Below are 18278 nucleotides of genomic sequence, written 5' to 3' on the forward strand. Positions count from 1 at the left end.
AGTTTCCCTACCTTCAGGAAATCACCATTATAAAAGAACATTATAAAATTAACATTGTTTTTTCTCTATACTCTTATATTAAAAAAGAAATCTATGAATACAACATTAAGTTAGAAAAAAATACCCAATATTTTTTTCCTTTTTTTAGACAAAGGTCATGCACTGTATCTTAACACTAAGAATATCTCAAAATTGCAATAGATTATATATGCTATTGTGTGTGTGTTCTCATAAAACAGGGTAATGATACACTCAAAACTGTTGAGTCTACAGTTAATCTGCCATTTCTGTAAATTGGCTCAAGATATTTTTATGTCTTATTGATTTAAAAAAATTTCATTTCTATATTATCCCACTGTGTGTTATTTCATAATACTCTCAAGAGCCATCCACAAACAGTATAAATTAGTTCAATATTTCAAGTTATTGGGGGTTCTCATTTGATGATAGCTTTCTAGATACATCAAGCTTGAGGATATTTTTCAGCTCTTTAAGACCGAATTACTTACTTTGTCTGCAGCTGCCAACAAGTTGTCAGCCATTTTGTCAAGATTTGGCGCTTTCCCTGTGTAAATGAATCTCATCATTTCTTTAAAAACCTCAGGGTCTACATCATTTATTTCCACTCGATTCTGGTATTGAAAACAACAACAAAAAAGTTATATTTCAAGAAAACACACATACACAAATGAACCAAAGCAAAACTGACAGCAACTTAAAAGCCCCAAAGTGTATTTTAAAATTGAGGTGAGTAAATCTTCAGTAGGCTAAGTAAGCGGGCAAAGTGAAGCAGGCAGGTCTAAGAGAAGTACACCAAGTCAAGCACTACCATGGAGGAACATAAACGCCAACTTCTCAGTTAAAAAGAGTTCAAACAGAAACAAAAAAACCTGTAAGGCCAAACTAAATACACCTGAATTCAGTTTCTGACCTCTATCTTAGAAGAAGATGGTTATTAACTTTTTTTGTTGTTGAAAAGAATTAGGTGGTAATACAATGCCTAAGACCCAATAACCACTGGCTCTAGTCCCAGCTTTAAGCAAAGGTAAGGTCAGGTATTTGAGAACATACCAGAGCCCACTACCTCAGAACTCTCCTACAAAAACGGTATGTAATATTATCTACGGGCACCTCACCTCTTTACTTGAGACATACTCAAGTCCAAAGAGGACCAGTTGCTTTTCTACTCCTGTATCTTTGTATTTGGTTTCTCTCCTGAGATCAATGAAGCTAAATAGTTAACACTAAACAATACCAAACTTTTCTGACCCTTTGATGACAATAACATTTGACATCATTGATCAGAAGACTGATCATACTACCTGCCCAGACCAATAATCAAAGGAAAGAAAGAAGCTACTTCGTTGCAGCTTCTAGTTCTGCAGGGAGAATAAAGCTGAGACATATAAATAAACTCAGGAGTTGCCTAGTTGGAGCAATAAGGCTCACATGTAATGCAACCCGCAAAAATCAACCTCTGGTCTTTAATCTGACTACATTTCAAGATGACAGGTGAAAGAGAAATATCTGAGAAAACCAAACAGGTAATATCTTGATTACAATTCATGCATACTAATAATGACATTATTTATGTCCTTTATTAAATCCAATAAATATCCTCTTATTATAGTGGTAAAAAGAATGTAGGAATTGTCTTTGTTCTAGAAAACAAGTTCCAAAATCAACTCAGAGTCTAGAAAGAAGGAATATACATCTTAACTGGAGAACTCTCAAATAGTTATGGACCAGTACAGTCCTTTTGGACAGCTAGCCTTTTGGATAACAACTACCCACTTATTTTGCTACCAGAAGGGTGCTGAAATAGCTGTTATGTGGAATATTCACCCACAGTAAGCTATATTTATTTTTCTATGATAGAACATATTTCCCCCCATCTTTCTATTTCTTTCTAAAATCATAATAAGAAAATGCACCTTTACTTTTAAAATATACATTCCACTATTCTACATTTGTACAAATATTAGCCCTTTAAACCATGTTTACCTTTTTGCTTTCTTCCATTTCATGTTCAAACATTGCATTAAAAACTGGGGATCGAGCTGTAACAAGATTAAGCATCATTATTTAATGTACAAATTTATGAAAGAAAGGTACTATATTACCCAAAAGTAGAAAGTACCTGCAAGTACAGATTTATGAGCTTTAAATTCTTGTCCTCTCACGAAAAAACTGCAATCTGTAAATCTTGTGTTTTCCCAGAGATTACCTAAATCATCTGCTAGTCGACATTCAGGCACCTTTAAAGTATTTGTATTAGTATGTCCTGATATATTTACTGAATCTTGGACCACACTCACCTAATAAAAAAGGGACAGCAAGAAAAAACACTTTTATAAACTAATATCAATAATAAGCTACTAAGTCTAAACTTAAACTTATCATTAAAATCATGTAGAAAATTCAATGTACTCCTGATCAAAAATGGTAATACTTGGGAAATGAATTTAAGGACACAACTTAAAGGAGAGAAATAATATAGAAAAAAATTGAAACGAACTAGATCATTTTAAAGTGACATTTTATGTAAATAAATGGCTTAATGATTCCTTGGAATGCTCGGCTATTAATCACAAAAAGTATTTCTCAACAAGAAAAAGGTCATAATATGATTCCAAATTCAAACAAGGAGAAGGTATTTTTGTGAGGAGAAAGAAATTTCTTTAATTTTTACTTCCTCACACTACAGACCTATCAACATTTAAAGTTTATTATACATTCAATAAACACAGCATCACACTTATGACTTTTTAGAGTATTTTAAAATGTTTTTTAAAACTACAGACTACAATATGCAATTTGGGAAGTATTTTAAGTGTTGTCCCTATATGTTTCAACTCTAAACAAATTGATTTAAATATCTAGTAATATTGATTTAAATTTTAAAGTATAAGAATTCTCACAAAACCAATGTAGTTATTAATGTTCATGGAAATCTTTTATTTAAAAAAATCAACAGTAAGAACAATATAAATATAATTTAATTCAATTTGCAGACCTTTTATTTACCTGTGAAATAATCAATAAATAAAACTTGGTATGACTGCAACATTGCTTTTATATGGAGTCCAATATATATGGCTTAATTATTTCTCAGATGACTACATACTGAATAAAGTCTTAAAACACTACAAAGTTTGGCACACTAATTTTTTAGGAAAAGGAATATACTATTACTAGGAATTTCATATTACATTTAATAAACTGAAGAAAATACTACCTCAACTAGTAAATCAAATGTGTCAAGAGTAAATGAACCATCTTTCACAAAAAGTGCTATATTAGTTATCTACTATTTCAAGTTACTAAGTTTTATGGTTGTTTGTTATGCAGCAATAGATGACTGTGTTCATTTAAAAACATATTTCATAAGGCTTTTGTTAATTAAAAGTAAGCATATGTAAGGACAAATACAGTAAACTATGTAGAAATTGTAAATTGTAAATGGATAAATTGGACCAAACTACTAACATGCTAAGAAAGTATAATGGTCCAATATAAAATGTTAGAAGAATATTAAATCTCATTAGTCCTCACTCACCCAGATGTAATAACATCTATCTCATATGAATGAATAGACGCCTTCTAAAGAAAACTTTATTTTCTGAGGATATTTTTATTAACCGTTTTGTTTGTCCGCTTTTATTAACCTTTTGGAATCACACATCATAGAAATCATCTAATCCAATCACCTCATTTTTAAAAAAAAATTTGAAAAAGTGAGATCCAGAGAAGGTAACTAATGTGTCCTAAATCCACTGCTAGTCAGTATCAGAGGAAGACTAGACCTACATCCCTTTTTATAGCATTCTTTGTACTAGACAGTATTTCTTTGGATTTTTAAAGGAATCAGTAGTACATTAATGCAATTATGGTTCTGAAAGGATTTATCACAACAATCTTCTGAGATGTTCTTCTAAATATAGGAGCCAAGACATTGTGCACATAAATAAGTTCATGAATAAAGATTCTTCTACTAAGGTTTTAATTATTCAAATTGTTTCTAAAATTTTACAAACTACAAAACAGAAAAAAAAAGCTTCACTAATCCTTACCCTATTGCTCTGTTACACCATACATTATAACTTAACGATACATAAATCAAAAATGTTGGTATTAATATTCAGGGTTTAGTTAGGATCACAAAGACAGTGTTTACTTGTTCATATCAGCACTGCTCTTGAAATTTCTAGAGAGCAGAAACTGGATTAAACTGAACAGTTCAATTACTTGCATAAAGTATGCAGTGGAGTCATGAAAGTGTGACCATATTATTTAAATTTAGGAAAGGATTTCTTAAATTCTACTTATTGTCTATCTTAATTCAAAACAATATATTTAATGTAAAAATTTTACAAAAATCAGGTGATAGAAGGAAAAAAGGATCAAAAAATAAAGCCATTATTATCAGGCATAGATACTGATGATGATATATTTGTACTTTGTATATATAATCACAATTCAGAAGAATTTATATTATTGGCATACACATCTACATACTATTATCACAGCAACCACAAATTTTAAGTAAGACATAATTAACATTTCATATTCTGAAGAGTATTCAAGGGACTATTTATAGAGCAGAAATTAATGATCTAATTAAAACTGATATGCAATGAATTCTGATGATTATTTTCTTTGATACCTATAATTAAGAAATTGGTAAAATTTTCATTTTTTCTAGTACATATTCAAATATAAGTAATGAACATTCTTACTGAATGGAAGCTAGAGTAAAAAATTCAGAAGAAAGGCTGAGATTCTTTCCTGAGGTTAAACTGTTGTTCTTTCAAAATTAAACAGCAAATGCACAATACGCAAAACTGACAACGTAAAACCTCAAACTCATTTGACAGCTCTTTTTCAAATTTGCTTTTGGATCAACTCTGAGAATATAATTTAGACTAAAGATGAACATGTGCAGGTTCTAATCAGCTGTGACTTCCCTGCAAATCTGGGACCACTGGTTCCTATTTTTAAAACTCTCAATTCTCTGAACTAATTCTGAAGGCTGGCTAGGAATATCCAAAGGCGCATAGTACTACAAATTTTGCCACTCGAACCAACTACCTAACCATCCCTTACACTGGCTCCGAAGTGAGAAACTTTTAGTAGTCCAATTTCATATCATCTTCTAGAATACTGGGTATTAGACTTTCTGGCTTTCATAGACAGCTATCCTTTTGTAGAATGCAGATGATAGAAATCGGGTTGTCAGTTTTCCATTTTGTCATTTTTAGAGAATAAAACCCAACTTCCATCCACTATCAAAAGTATTTTAAAATAGAAAGGTTAACTTAGCAACAGAAAAATAGGAGTGGAAAAAAAGTCCTTCTAAATGAATTAATTTAATTTTATGAACAATTTATTACATATATTCTACCTGTATATATAGTCCTCTGTATACCATAGAATAGCATGGGTCTTTGGACCATAAGATTATTTAAAATCTGCTGGATTCCAAAAGATAAAGCAATTTAACCAATTTTCTATTTTTCCTACTTATTCCTCAATTCCTGTTTTCTGCATCACTTTGGGAGAGAAGGGGCAGAACTGTTTACACTGCCAGAAATTTCTACCTCTGGCTATTTGACTCATAGTACGGAACTTGCAAGATTATTTATGTCTTGCACCAAAGGGTAGCACCAGACTGCCTTACCTGTCTACAGCACCACTTGCAGGGGAGGGGAGGAGGCAGTTCTTTAGGTAGGCCAGTGCAATGCTTCCTCCTCTTCTGCAAGCAGTGCTGGAGATGCTGTAGAAGGAAGGGCATCAGTGAGAGGTACAGAAGAAAGAGGGAAAGGGCACAAGGAATGTCTGTTCAAAGCACTTTTTGCCCACCTACGTTAAATACAGTGCCCAGGGTATAAAGGTCTACATCAGTATCAGTAAAGGTATGTATTACAGTATCCAAAACTGAATTTGATCAATGTCAACTTAAAATATATGTCATGGTGGGTTCGATTTTTGGGAGGTCACTAGCTTGTATAGTTTAGCATGTGAATAAAAAGTATACTTCAAAAACCTGTATCAGAAAAAGATCTTAATTTCAGCCTTCATTCTGAACTTTTTGGTTGTCTAGGTTCCAATAAAATATACTTAGGGAAATATACTTAGTAAACAATATTTCAATTCTAAAAAAAGAAATATTTTCTTAAAATGTTTATTCACAAAAAGACTTTTAGCTGCAGTAGTTTTTTTTCTTAACTGGATTACACAACCTTTAAGATCCTTTAAATTCTAAGATTACGTGATTAAAAAAATTAACATGCTGAAATTTAAGATAACTGCTAAAATTATGAAAAGATTCTACGTTAAGAATGCTTAAATAAATAAATAAATAAAAGAATGCTTAAATAACATAACCTACAATTATTTAAAATACTACTTAGAGCACCTTATCTATTGGTAACAAATGCTTTAGTATATATTTTTATCAAATTATTTAATGACAAGCTCTGCTCAAGACACTTGCGGTATGTGCTTTATCAACCAAATAATTGTATTCATAACAAATTCATCATACAGTTCATTTAACTTGTCTAAGTGAAAATAAGACGCACTATATTTGCACTATGTAGTCTCTGGGGCCATATTTCAATTATTCTTCTGACACAGTATAATATATAATTAGTTTGTAAATCTTGCCAAGAAATTTTACACATTTTCTATAAAAGGAGTAAAGCTACCTTAGTAGCAGTTAAGGAAGTTATTGTGCTTCCAAGACACTCATCTGTCTACAATAACCTACTGAAATATATTTAATGCTGAGTTTACCTGATCATCTCAACAATTCATATAGATAAAGCTACGTAATAACAATGACAGAACCAAGTTCAAGCCTCAAATTAAGACAAATCATAAGTGTAAATTATTAGAAGGGGCAATGCTGGTAAGTTTCAAAAGATGACATTTCATGCATATGATTATATCTTATAAGTCTGTCAACAGACATAGGTATATCTTAAAAATTTTGAGATGCTTTTGCTTATAATGCTAACATCTATTTGAATAAATGAATCTAACTGCTTGAATGAACAAAAAGCTTCCCAGACTTTTTTCAGGCACTTTCACTTCCGTTCAAGTATGGATTCAAACTGATAAACTAGTAATAATGTTTAATATCATCAATCTGAATATGACAGAAAATACTGACCATCTATTTAGAATTATTCAGAATGAAGAAGATATTCAGAAATCTTGATATGAAGCTATACATATCCATAGTCTTCCTATGAGGAAGAAGTATTTAGTATGTGGTAGTATTACTGTATATACAATTTATAGCTTAAAGACATGACAGAATTTTTTCAGACTGGGCTACTACATTGATTTCTAAGAAAATCCAGTCAGCTTTTACATGGTTAAATATTTACATATAAAATATTACCAATTATACCAGTTACTTAGTGTATATTTTTGCTTCATCACTAAATATAGCCAAACAGTGAGTTCCTTGAATAAAAAATGTACCCACCTCACAAAATAATGTAAGCTTGTCATCTGGTAAAAGACCATTAGCTTCATCAAGCAAAAAATCCCTTCGAATGAATTTTTTAAAACCCCAGTCTTTCCCTTGTACAAATCGATATGCTCTTTGGCTTTCTGGTGGAAAACAGAATAAAAGTTTAAATAAACAAGTATCCAAGAAACATTCTGTTAATGATAACACAGTTAAATGAATGTGAAAAATAGGACTGGGCCAATACATCCATCATAAAAATTACAGATATGTGTGTTCATAGGTAAAATGTCAAAAGAGTTACATTAGGTAGAACCAGATCATTTCACAGCCTACCAAAAATTCTGGCCATTATCAGTGAGCTCACTTTCAGATTCCTAGATATCTAAGTAGAAGAAAAGCCAGATCAAATGTCAAGGAGAAGGAAGAGATCTTTCAAACAATCTAAGCCCTTTAACAATGAAGTAGGATTAAAATACATTGGCATAGGCATACTATTCATCATCTAATATCAGAACCAACTTAGAAACATACCTCTCATTTCTTGTTTCTCCCTTTAAAAATGGATGCTCTATATCACCAGGGCATCCTATAAGTTTTCCTGGGATAAACATCCCACTGATTTAAGTTGCATTAACTAGAGTAAAATCCATTAACTGGTAAAAAAGCTAAATAAAGTCCCCTATCATTTCTAGGTCTTCAGACATAGTCCCATCACCTCTAAAAACAATTTTCATAAAAGTCCAGAAGATGGTCTTAGTATGATTAGTAAAAGATTTAGTAAATGTCTGAAGTAAATGTTTCAAATGCCTAACATACTGATTAACAACTGTATACTATGAAATAAACAAGGTCCTTTACAGAAAGTATTACCTGTTATACAAGCTGAAGGTAGAAAACCAGTAATAAATTTAACTGAGATACTCCATGTTAAGGACTGAACGTTTGTATCCCCTCAAAAGTTTCATGTTGAAACCCTATCCCCAAAGTGATGGTATTAAGAGGCCAGTGAGTGGGATTAGATGAGGTCATGAGGGTAGATACCCTCATGAATGTAAGGATTAGTGCTTCCTAGCCCTTTCCATCATGTGAAGACACAGTGAAACACTGGCAGTCTATAAGTAGAACAGTTGGACTAGAATCTGACTATGCTGGCACCCTGATCTTGGATTCCCAGTCTCCAGATTTGTGAGAAATAAATGTCTGTTGTTTGTAGGCCACCCAGTCTATGTTACTTTGTTATAGCAGCCTGAACTAAGACACTCGCCTATCTTAAATGTCAGACAATGTGAAAACACATGTGAAACTATGTATTACCTTAGCAACCAAATATATTATTAATGTGTGTATTTGGAGGGTTTTTTGTAGTGAGGTTAGTACTTGATTTTTGTTACTTCCAGAAATCACTTCAAATTTAATGCAGCAGTTCATGATATATTTTCCTACTATGCACACTGTACATTTCCTACAATGATCTTCTGTTATGAAGTGCTAGGCTACATGGTTTCAGCTGGCTATAATTCAGAAGCTTGAACTGAATTTAACAGGTCCTGAGACTAAGAAAAACTGATTTCCTTTCAGTCAGTGTTCAGCCCACTGCTCAAAAAAATTCTAGTGACAAAATATCAGGACATTCAAACTCCTTTCACATTGTTCTTCAGATTTTATTATCTGGCAAAAATGGCAAGGAAGAAAAAGAAATGTTTCCTGAACACCTATTATATATGCCAGGCATTGAACCAGGCATCTTGCCCTAACAGTAGCTGTTTTTACAAGTGAAAAGTGAATGTCATTTTAGGGCATAAAAAATTTAATATGATTTAAAACTAATTTTACATGTCTTAGGAAGTCTAAGACTTAGTAAAACAACTGTAACTGTACACTGGCATTTAAAATTAACAGCCAAAATGAAATGTTTTGGGTTAAGCAGATTTTAGTTTTAGGGAAAAAAATCTTAAGTTTTTCTAAGTAAAAGTGCGGAAGTCACAGTACATAGTTACACAGAGACTTCTTTAAGTCAGTTTGGAAATCACTTACCCATTGCTTTTGTTTCTTCCCTTTTAGCGTTCAGAAGGGAAAATTTGAATTTTGCTCGAACTTCACTTTTTGGACAGCTGACTAAAAGCAAATATAAGGACAAGTAGTCTTTACTTTCATCATCTAATCCCTTTGGATTTACCCTCAGGCACCTAAAATAAAACAATAGGCTCACAAGGAGGAAAATAATACTTTAAACATTCAAGAGAGAAGATACTGAAATCATTTGTTAAATCTTTTTTTTTTAAGAGAACTGATTTTAATTTAGAAGTGTCTTCAATTATCCACTTATATATATATATATTTTTTTTTTGCAAAGTAAGTTTATCTTATTTCTTTTTTTTTATGTTAAATCTTAATAATAGAACAGCACTCTTGTCAATATCCTCACAGTTCTTTACAATTCTCTATACTATTAGGAACTTATTATAAATCTAATATAAAATTAGACAAATATCCATTCAGAAACAGTAACAACAAAATTTTAAAGTAGCTGATGATCATATCAAAAACAAATACCCAAAACAGACATCTTACCATTTCATTTTGTCACTGGGGCTAGATGAGAATGTTGAACTTTTTAACACTTCACCCATTTCCTCTCGACAAAAACTGAAGTTATTAATGGTCCACATGTAGGAAAACTTTACAACTTTAACCTAAAACATTCAGAAAAGCACTTTTACAATGATGACTTTCACACTCTTGACCTGTCACATGTTAAACATTCTTTGACCCACTCTTCTAACACTTCTAGAAACAATGCCAAAGTGCTTCACAATATTCTCAAAATACTATACAATTTGTAAGTGACATAAAGGAAGGCATTTTTAATAGCATGTACCTGTGTGTAACACCAGCTTTCTGCTATAGGACCAGTAGACATATCTCCAGAGAGAGGTGGGGTGGGTTCCCGAGACATTGCCACTTTATTGTAGTCTTCTAAGATTTAAGCAATATCCCACACAGTTGAGTGCTTTACTACAAAGAAAAGAAGTTTAATTTACTAATCAAAAAGTTTAACTAACTGAATCAAGAGGGAAGAAGTATTTAAACAGTCATAAAACAATTACTTTCTCAAATTACATTATGAGGAAACATGAGGATTTCATTTAAATTAATGAAAATTAATTTTTAAGAAATAAAACCATAAAACTTTATGCCATATAACACTTGAAATCTGAATGAAGTTAATACTTACAGATTTTATTATACAAAGGCATGCTTTCCAAAACTGTCACAAATCAAAAAATAACATATAGCTTAATAGTAAGATCAAAAACATAAAATCACAAAATAACGTGGAAACTTGTAACAATTAATATTTGATTCACCTTCCTTCACCTTTCCGTTGACATATTTATGAAAATCAAAAGGGCTACGAAGTTAGAACAGCCCTGGAAACTACAAATATTACTCGTCTCTCAGACCCCCAAGTTCTGACCAACTAAAAACACAGAATGAGACATAACAGGCAATGCTGAAGAATTATATTCCACAGAAATCTACCTCTATCTCAGACACACAGGTTCTCAGATGAGACTTTGTCCCTATCAGAGTGTTCCCTACCAGATAATATGTACCATCTCACAAAATTTCCTCCCAATTGGCTGTTCTTGAACTACATCTACTTGGACACATAATTAATCATCATAACCTGGCCAGGACATTTAGTGACTAGATGGTGCTTTGCAACTTGGAAAAGTCTATAAAAGAGGCAAAATCCAGAAGAGCTACGTAAGTATTGCACTTTGCAGGGGTATGGGTGGTAGTGTTGAGATTACATTCCAGTACAAGGAATCAAGTCTGGAGAACACTGTTTTCATTTAAGAATAATTAATGAGTGAAGAAAAGCACATGAGTCCTATAAAAAGAAACTACTAAGGGAAAAAAAAGGAAGGACTTCATTCAAAATGCAGAAGAAAATATCTGCTCTGTGTCTACAAGCAATGAAACAATAGTATGAAATAAGAAAACAAAGACTGAAGAAAGCTTCCTGAAAGATACGTAAAAACAAAAAGAGGGCTTCCCTGGTGGTGCAGTGGTTGAGAGTCTGCCTGCTGATGCAGGGGACATGGGTTCGTGCCCCGGTCCAGGAAGATCCCACATGCCGCGGAGCAACTGGGCCCGTGGGCCATGGCCGCTGAGCCTGCGCGTCTGGAGCCTGTGCTCTGCAGCGGGAGAGGCCACAACAGTGAGAGGCCCACGTACCGCAAAAAAAACCCAAAAAAGATATAAAAGGTATAAAAAAATGCCAAACTACAAATGAAGACTCACATTCAAAATCTGTACTAGAAATAAACAATAAAAATAAGAAACCACCAAGATTAAAAAAAAATCATAAGTATCATGTTTGATTAAAGGAACAAAACTCAGGATGGCCCCATTTTTCTCCTCATTGTTAAATACATATAGAAAACAGGATTAATTACTACAGAGGTCTAAGGGGAGAAGGGCTGTAGCACAAAGATTCTGCACTATATCATGTTTCTACTCCTTTATGATTGGATTGTTTGAGTAACTCCCCCTTTCAATAATGGCATCTATACTAATATACTCACCCAAATGTATTTATGTAGGTTCCTCACATACAAGAGTTCCTGTCATATCATGTACTTGCAGCATGACACAACTAGGCAATCAGCAAAGTAGCCAGACAAGAAAGTCAGGATGATAACATTGGGAACACTCTATGAGGAGCACTTAAAAGTCACAATCAGCATTAAAGGAGAGGTGAAGAAAAGTGGATGTCCCTTACTTAAGTAAGCTAGAGGAGATAAATGGTTGAAGGAAGGAAGAGTGCCTCAAAGAAAAGTGAATACACAATTTAAGAGCATTGTACACTGTCACTTTAACAAGAATTATTCACTTCTACATAAAAATGAGGTACTGCTTGTAAGTACCTCCAGCTGTTATCTTCAGTTACTTTTATAAACCACAAATGGTTATTTACGTCTGAAAACAGAACAGCAAACAGGTAGTCACAACAGGGAGACCCAGAGCACCATCAAAGATGTTGGTTCCCCCTCCATATTTAACAGCTTTACTGAGGTATAATTTACGTATCATGAAATTCACTCATTTTAAATGTACAGATCAATGATTTTTAGTGAATTTATACAGTTGTCCACTCATCAGTACAGTTTTAGAGTACTTCCAGCATCCCAAAAGGTCCTTCCCACTCCCAAATTTAGGGAACCACTCATCTGCTTTCCATAGTTACACCTTATCTAGAAATTCCATGTAAACAGAATTGTACAACACGTAGTTTTATGTGTGGCTTCTGCTCTTTCCCCTGAATATGTATTACAGTTTCCTGTTTCTTTGCATATCTCATAATATTTGGCTGAAAGCTGGACATGTTAGTCAATACACTGTAGCAACTCTGGATTCTCATTTGTTTTTCTATGGGTGGTTGTTTTCTTTTTAGTAACTTGCTAAGACTTAACTGCAGTATCCATCTCCACCATATTGTATAGCTGCTGATATCTGTTTGGCTTTTTATTCTTAACTTTTTTTGCCTGGTTAGAAAAGCTGCAGGCTGTCCCCTTTCTTTCAAACCAAGTTTGCTACTTTTAGTTGACAAAGCCAAGTTCCTCCCACTGCCTCCTTGGCCCCAAATCAAGCCCAGAATCAAGTCCACCTGATCTGGCAGCAAAGCTGATGGTCTTCCTGGCTAGCCCCAGGCTAGTAAAACTACCACTGTTTTCTACTGGGTTGAAGGTGGAAATAGGAGCAGAAACACGAGTTGGATATTTCTCTTAAGCAAATTCACAATTAATAAATGTACCGAAAGGGCAACGATTATCAACTTACCCATTAGAAATATGTGAAAGAGCCTGTCCTAGTCAATACTTTTGCCACTGATTCTGAAGCAAGCTAATAAAATAAGCCACAATAACCAACCTTGAAAACAACAAACCAAGAGAAGTATTTGCAATGCATATAGCACACAAAAGGGTAATTTCCCTAATATATAAAGAATTCCTAAAAATCAGAAAGAAAAAGTAAAGGATACAAATAATTCATAGAAAAAGAATTTTACTCATAATTAGAGTAGTATAAATTGAAACTAAGTTAAGGAGCTGTTTTTTAACCCAGGACACTAGTGATAATCCAAAAAAAGTGGTGAGAGTTTAAGGATAGGCACTCTCATACATTTCTTATGGGAATGTATATAAATTGTAAAGTTGTTTTAATAACCTCCCTCATTTTTTTTTTTGCGGTACGTGGGCGTCTCACTGTTGTGGCCTCTCCCGTTGCGGAGCACAGGCTCCGGACGCACAGGCTCAGCGGCCATGGCTCACGGGCCCAGCCGCTCCGCGGCATGTGGGATCTTCCCGGACCAGGGCACAAACCCGCGTCCCCTGCATCGGCAGGCAGACTCTCAACCACTGCGCCACCAGGGAAGTCCCTTCCTCATTTTTTTTATGGTGAAATTTCTGGCAAAAGGGAAAGGAAATGATGCTAATAAATAAACTACTATTTTACAAGTATAAAAATGCTGATGCTTCTCATGGACATCAAATAACACTAATTATATGGTTTCTGTCAACTAAGAATGATTTCAAAAAGATTCAGAAAAAGTTAGTGAGATGAAGAAGCAATTTGCAGAATAGCTAAAAAGGGGGAGAGTGGAGTTTAACCTCCTTTATAATCAGTTATTAAAGAATCCATGGGGCTTCCGTGGTAGCGCAGTGGTTGAGAGTCCGTCTGCCGATGCAGGGGACATGGGTTCGTGCCCCGGTCCGGGAAGATCCCACATGCCACGGAGCGGCCGGGCCCGTGAGCCATGGCCGCTGAGCCTGCGCGTCTGGAGCCTGTGCTCTGCAACGGGAGAGGCGCGCGTACTGAAGAAAAAAAAAAAAAAAAACAATCCATACCATTTTTCACCTATAGTATTTATTTTCAAAGATTATTTTAAACTGTCAATTCCTATAGCCAGGAAAACTGCAGAGAAGCAGATATTACTTTACTGGCAAATCTTTTCTGTAGGACAATCTTACAATTAGTATCAAAAGAAATTTTTTTCTCAGATTCATCCTAGAAATTCATCTTGGGACAAATATCACAACTGTGGGAAAAGATAACTAAGTATAAGCATAGTATGTTTTTGTGATATATTTATATACACAGAACTATGCAACCATTAAGAATGTACTTAATTTTCTTAATGACAGGTAAAGTATTCAAAATATGTTTAAAGTAAAACATTAAACAGAGTATGCCTTAAAGGACCTCACTTTAAATAGCACATACAGGCATAGCTCAAGATACTGAGGGTTCGGTTCCAGACCACCACAGTAAAGCGACTATCACAAAGTGAGTCACATGAAATTTTTGGTTTCCCAATGCATATAAAAGTTATGTTGACACCATGCTGTAGTCTATTAAATGTTCAATAGCATTACGCCTAAAAAAGGTACAGACCTTAATTAAAAGATACTTTATTGCTTAAAAATGTAACCATCACCTGAGCTTACAGAGAATCATAATCTTTTTGCAATAGTAACATCAAATATCACTGATCAGATCACCATAACAAATGAAAAAGTTGGAAATATTTTAAGAATTACCAAAATGTGACACAGAGACATGACATTAGTAAATGCTGTTGAAAAAATGGCACTAATAGACTTGTTTGATGCAGGGTTGCCATAAACCCTCAATTTGTAAAGAGTACAGCATCTGTGAAGCACAAAAAAGTGAAGCACAATAAAACAAAGTATGCTTGTAGAGTTATAACAAGTATGGGTACATAACGAAAAACAGACTGGCACACAGACACACTGAGTTGAACTTTGGCACTGATAATGCTGCTAAGATATATATCTAAGTATTAACAGAGGCTACCTCTGGGTGGTGAGATTTTTGCTTATTTTTATTTGTTTATATTTTCTAAGTATGTTATTATGTTTTAATTAACAGAGATACAAGTCATTATTTTTAAAAGAAGTAGAAAATCAGTTATTTACATGCTTACATTAGCCCACAGAAAATGTGTGTGTGTGTGTGTGTGTGTGTGTGTGTGTGAGACAGAGAGAGAGAGAGAGAGAGAGAGTGAGAGACTTTTCAAGTAGTAGACATTGAGAGACATTAGGTCAAAGAAGATGGTAAGTCAAAGAAAACTTTAATCATAATCTTTAATACTTAACTTTCTATAAGAAGATGCTAATTTAATACTAATAAAATAAATAAAATGTAAGTTTAAAGAATCTAGAGTAAAAAACAAAAGTTCTTTAATGCCTCTACAAGAGTTTTTACCTTGCTCAAGTGTAACTCACAACATAATCCATATATATATATATGAACCAAGTAAAAGGTTACAAAGATTTTTGTCTTTTTTCCAACTACTTCAAATGACGTAGTTATGTAATGAGGGTATGAAGAATGCTGGTGAGCAGACTGCATTTGTGCATACTTACAAGACATTATGTACCTTGTTTATTCCCCCACAACTCTATGAGATGGATGTTAATAACCCCACCTTAACTATGAGAAAATGACTAGACAAGTTAGAAAGCTTACTTTAGACTTTATTAACCAGAAAGTGGCTGAACACAAATTTGCCTGTCCCCAAAGTCTACACTGTTTCCATAGAATAATGCTGCTGCTCCTGATATCATAGAGCTGAAACAGCCCTTAACCTGTCTGGTCCAACTCTTACTTTACAGTTGAGGACCAAGATGAGAGAAATGGACTAGACTAGAAAAATAAACTGCCCATGTTTACATTGCTGGATAAATATCAGAAGGACAAAGACAAAGATCTCCTAATGTCCATTTCAGTGTTATTGCCAGTATTCTATTTTCTTTTTCTTCTCTTCAAACGTTAAAAAAAAAAAAACAAAAACGATAGACCATCAGCTACCTTCAAGACCTTCAGGACTTCCTATTCCTGTTCTTGCAGAAAGAGCACAACTAATATAAAATCTAGAGAATAACTGTAGACAATCTACACAAATTAACAAATAAAGGTTTCATCCATATTCTAAATATGTTTCTTTTAAAAATTTCAAGTGTGATGTTTTATAGCTTTATTTCAAAAAGCAAGACTTATTAGAATAAACACATATGTAATTTTCTACTTAAAAAAAAATGTTTGAGTGCCAGACTTAACGTTCTATTACAGTGGTCCCCAAGGTTTTTGGCACCAGGGACTGCTTTCATGGAAGACAATTTTCCCACGGACGGGGGTGGGGGGTGGTGACATGGCTCAGGCATTAATGTGAGCGATGGGGAGCGGCAGATGAAGCTTCACTCGCTTGCCTGCTGCTCACCTCCTGCTGTGTGGCCCAGTTCCTAACAGGCCATGGACTGGTACTGGTCCACGGCCTGGGAGTTGAGGACCCCTGTTCTATTAGGCATATGTAACAGACACACACTCAGCTACATAAATTCACCATAAAGAATGTCAAATAACCAGAATATATATAAAGAACCGTATGTCAAACAACCATCTTCCTACCACCAAACCTCTTCTTCCTACCAGAAGTTATCTGTATCTTAAAGTTCTAGCATAGCAAAGAATTTCTTCACATTCTTGTGTATCTGTGAATCCCTAAACTATATAGATAGAAATTTACAGATGTAGTAAAGTATATGCATACAGACCTCACTGAAAATGGCAAAGTGGGGTGTGCTTTGTGCAGGCTGGTAACCTTCCTGAAGGATCAGCTTAAGGCTTGCCTTTGTCTCACCTGTCTTGGAGCTTCTGCAGGGTAGAAGCAGCATTCTGGATGGCAGCATTTGTCAAAACCATTTAAAAGCAAATGTATTACCCCTGTCTGGAACAGGGGTAAGTGTTGGGGCAATCATCAGCCAGATAGGAAAGCCTGAGGAGAAAGAAACTGAGAAAGATACTTGGGAGAAAAGGGCTTTTACAAGCTCTCACACATACAGGGGAAGTTAGAAGGTCATGTGCATAACTGAGTCCAAACACATCCTTGAAAAAAATGTGAGACAACCCTAAGCTATCAACTCTGGCTGACCTTTAGGTGTCACACAAGCAGAAAGTGAAGACTAAGGCAGAGCTGTAAATGGTGAAGCTTTGAAGGAGTGCTCAAAAGAAAAAGCCAATTTCTACAAAACTAGAAAAGTATGTTTTTGGCTCTGTGTATTTATGGAAATCAAAAATAAGTTGAAAGTAAAAAGATGAAAAAAGATATCCCATGTGAAGAACCAAAAGACAGCTGGGTAGCTATCGTAATAAGACAAATGGACTTTAGTCAAAAGTTATCACAGGAGACAAAGTAGTACAGTACATATTGATAAAAAGGTGAACCATGAGGAAGACATAACAACTATAAACATATATGCAAACAGAGCTCCAAACTATATCAAGCAAGAACTAATGAAACTGGAAACAGACAATTGCTCAATAATAGTTGGAAATATCAATACGTGACTTTCAATAATATATAGAACACCCAGGAAGATGATCAATAAAGAAACTGAGGACTTGAACAACATCATAAAACAACTAAACCTAACAGACATTCACATGTCGACAACAGAATACAAATACACATTCTTTTCAAGTGCACATGGAATATTCTCCACTTAGACTGTATGCTATGCCACAAAACAAGTCTCTGACAAATTTTAAAATACTGAAAAAGTATCTTCTCTGATTGTGCTCCCTCTTCCCCCTTGGGGCTCAGGTATCCATCTTACTGGGAAGAGCAGGATGTCAACACTTCCCATTCTATTGCTGAAGCTAAGCTCCCAAGTGAATGTGGCCAAGAGATGGCGGGGGT

General features: G+C 34.3%; 1 protein-coding gene across 6 annotated transcripts in view; it reads right to left on the reverse strand.

The window, feature by feature from the left end:
* Window positions 1-18278, reverse strand: part of SPOPL (speckle type BTB/POZ protein like) — a 60943-nt gene that overhangs the window by 12677 nt on the left and 29988 nt on the right. Inside the window, exons 2-9 of one of the 6 annotated variants that reach the window (XM_024764110.1) lie at window positions 10365-10501; window positions 10058-10179; window positions 9521-9672; window positions 7499-7626; window positions 5681-5776; window positions 2141-2318; window positions 2005-2060; window positions 510-632 (exon numbers count right to left, since the gene is read on the reverse strand). In XM_024764110.1, the coding sequence (XP_024619878.1) occupies window positions 510-632; window positions 2005-2060; window positions 2141-2318; window positions 5681-5776; window positions 7499-7626; window positions 9521-9672; window positions 10058-10179; window positions 10365-10442 (933 nt within the window). In that variant the 5' untranslated portion in view covers window positions 10443-10501. Of the gene's footprint in view, window positions 1-509; window positions 633-2004; window positions 2061-2140; window positions 2319-5680; window positions 5777-7498; window positions 7627-9520; window positions 9691-10057; window positions 10180-10364; window positions 10502-18278 lie in introns of all 6 variants that reach the window. The other 5 variants (XM_024764111.1, XM_024764109.1, XM_024764114.1 and 2 more) reach the window with 5 other exon arrangements.

This window comes from Neophocaena asiaeorientalis, unplaced genomic scaffold (genome assembly GCF_003031525.2).
Source record: "Neophocaena asiaeorientalis asiaeorientalis breed wild unplaced genomic scaffold, Neophocaena_asiaeorientalis_V1.1 scaffold102, whole genome shotgun sequence".
Lineage (NCBI taxonomy): Eukaryota > Metazoa > Chordata > Mammalia > Artiodactyla > Phocoenidae > Neophocaena > Neophocaena asiaeorientalis.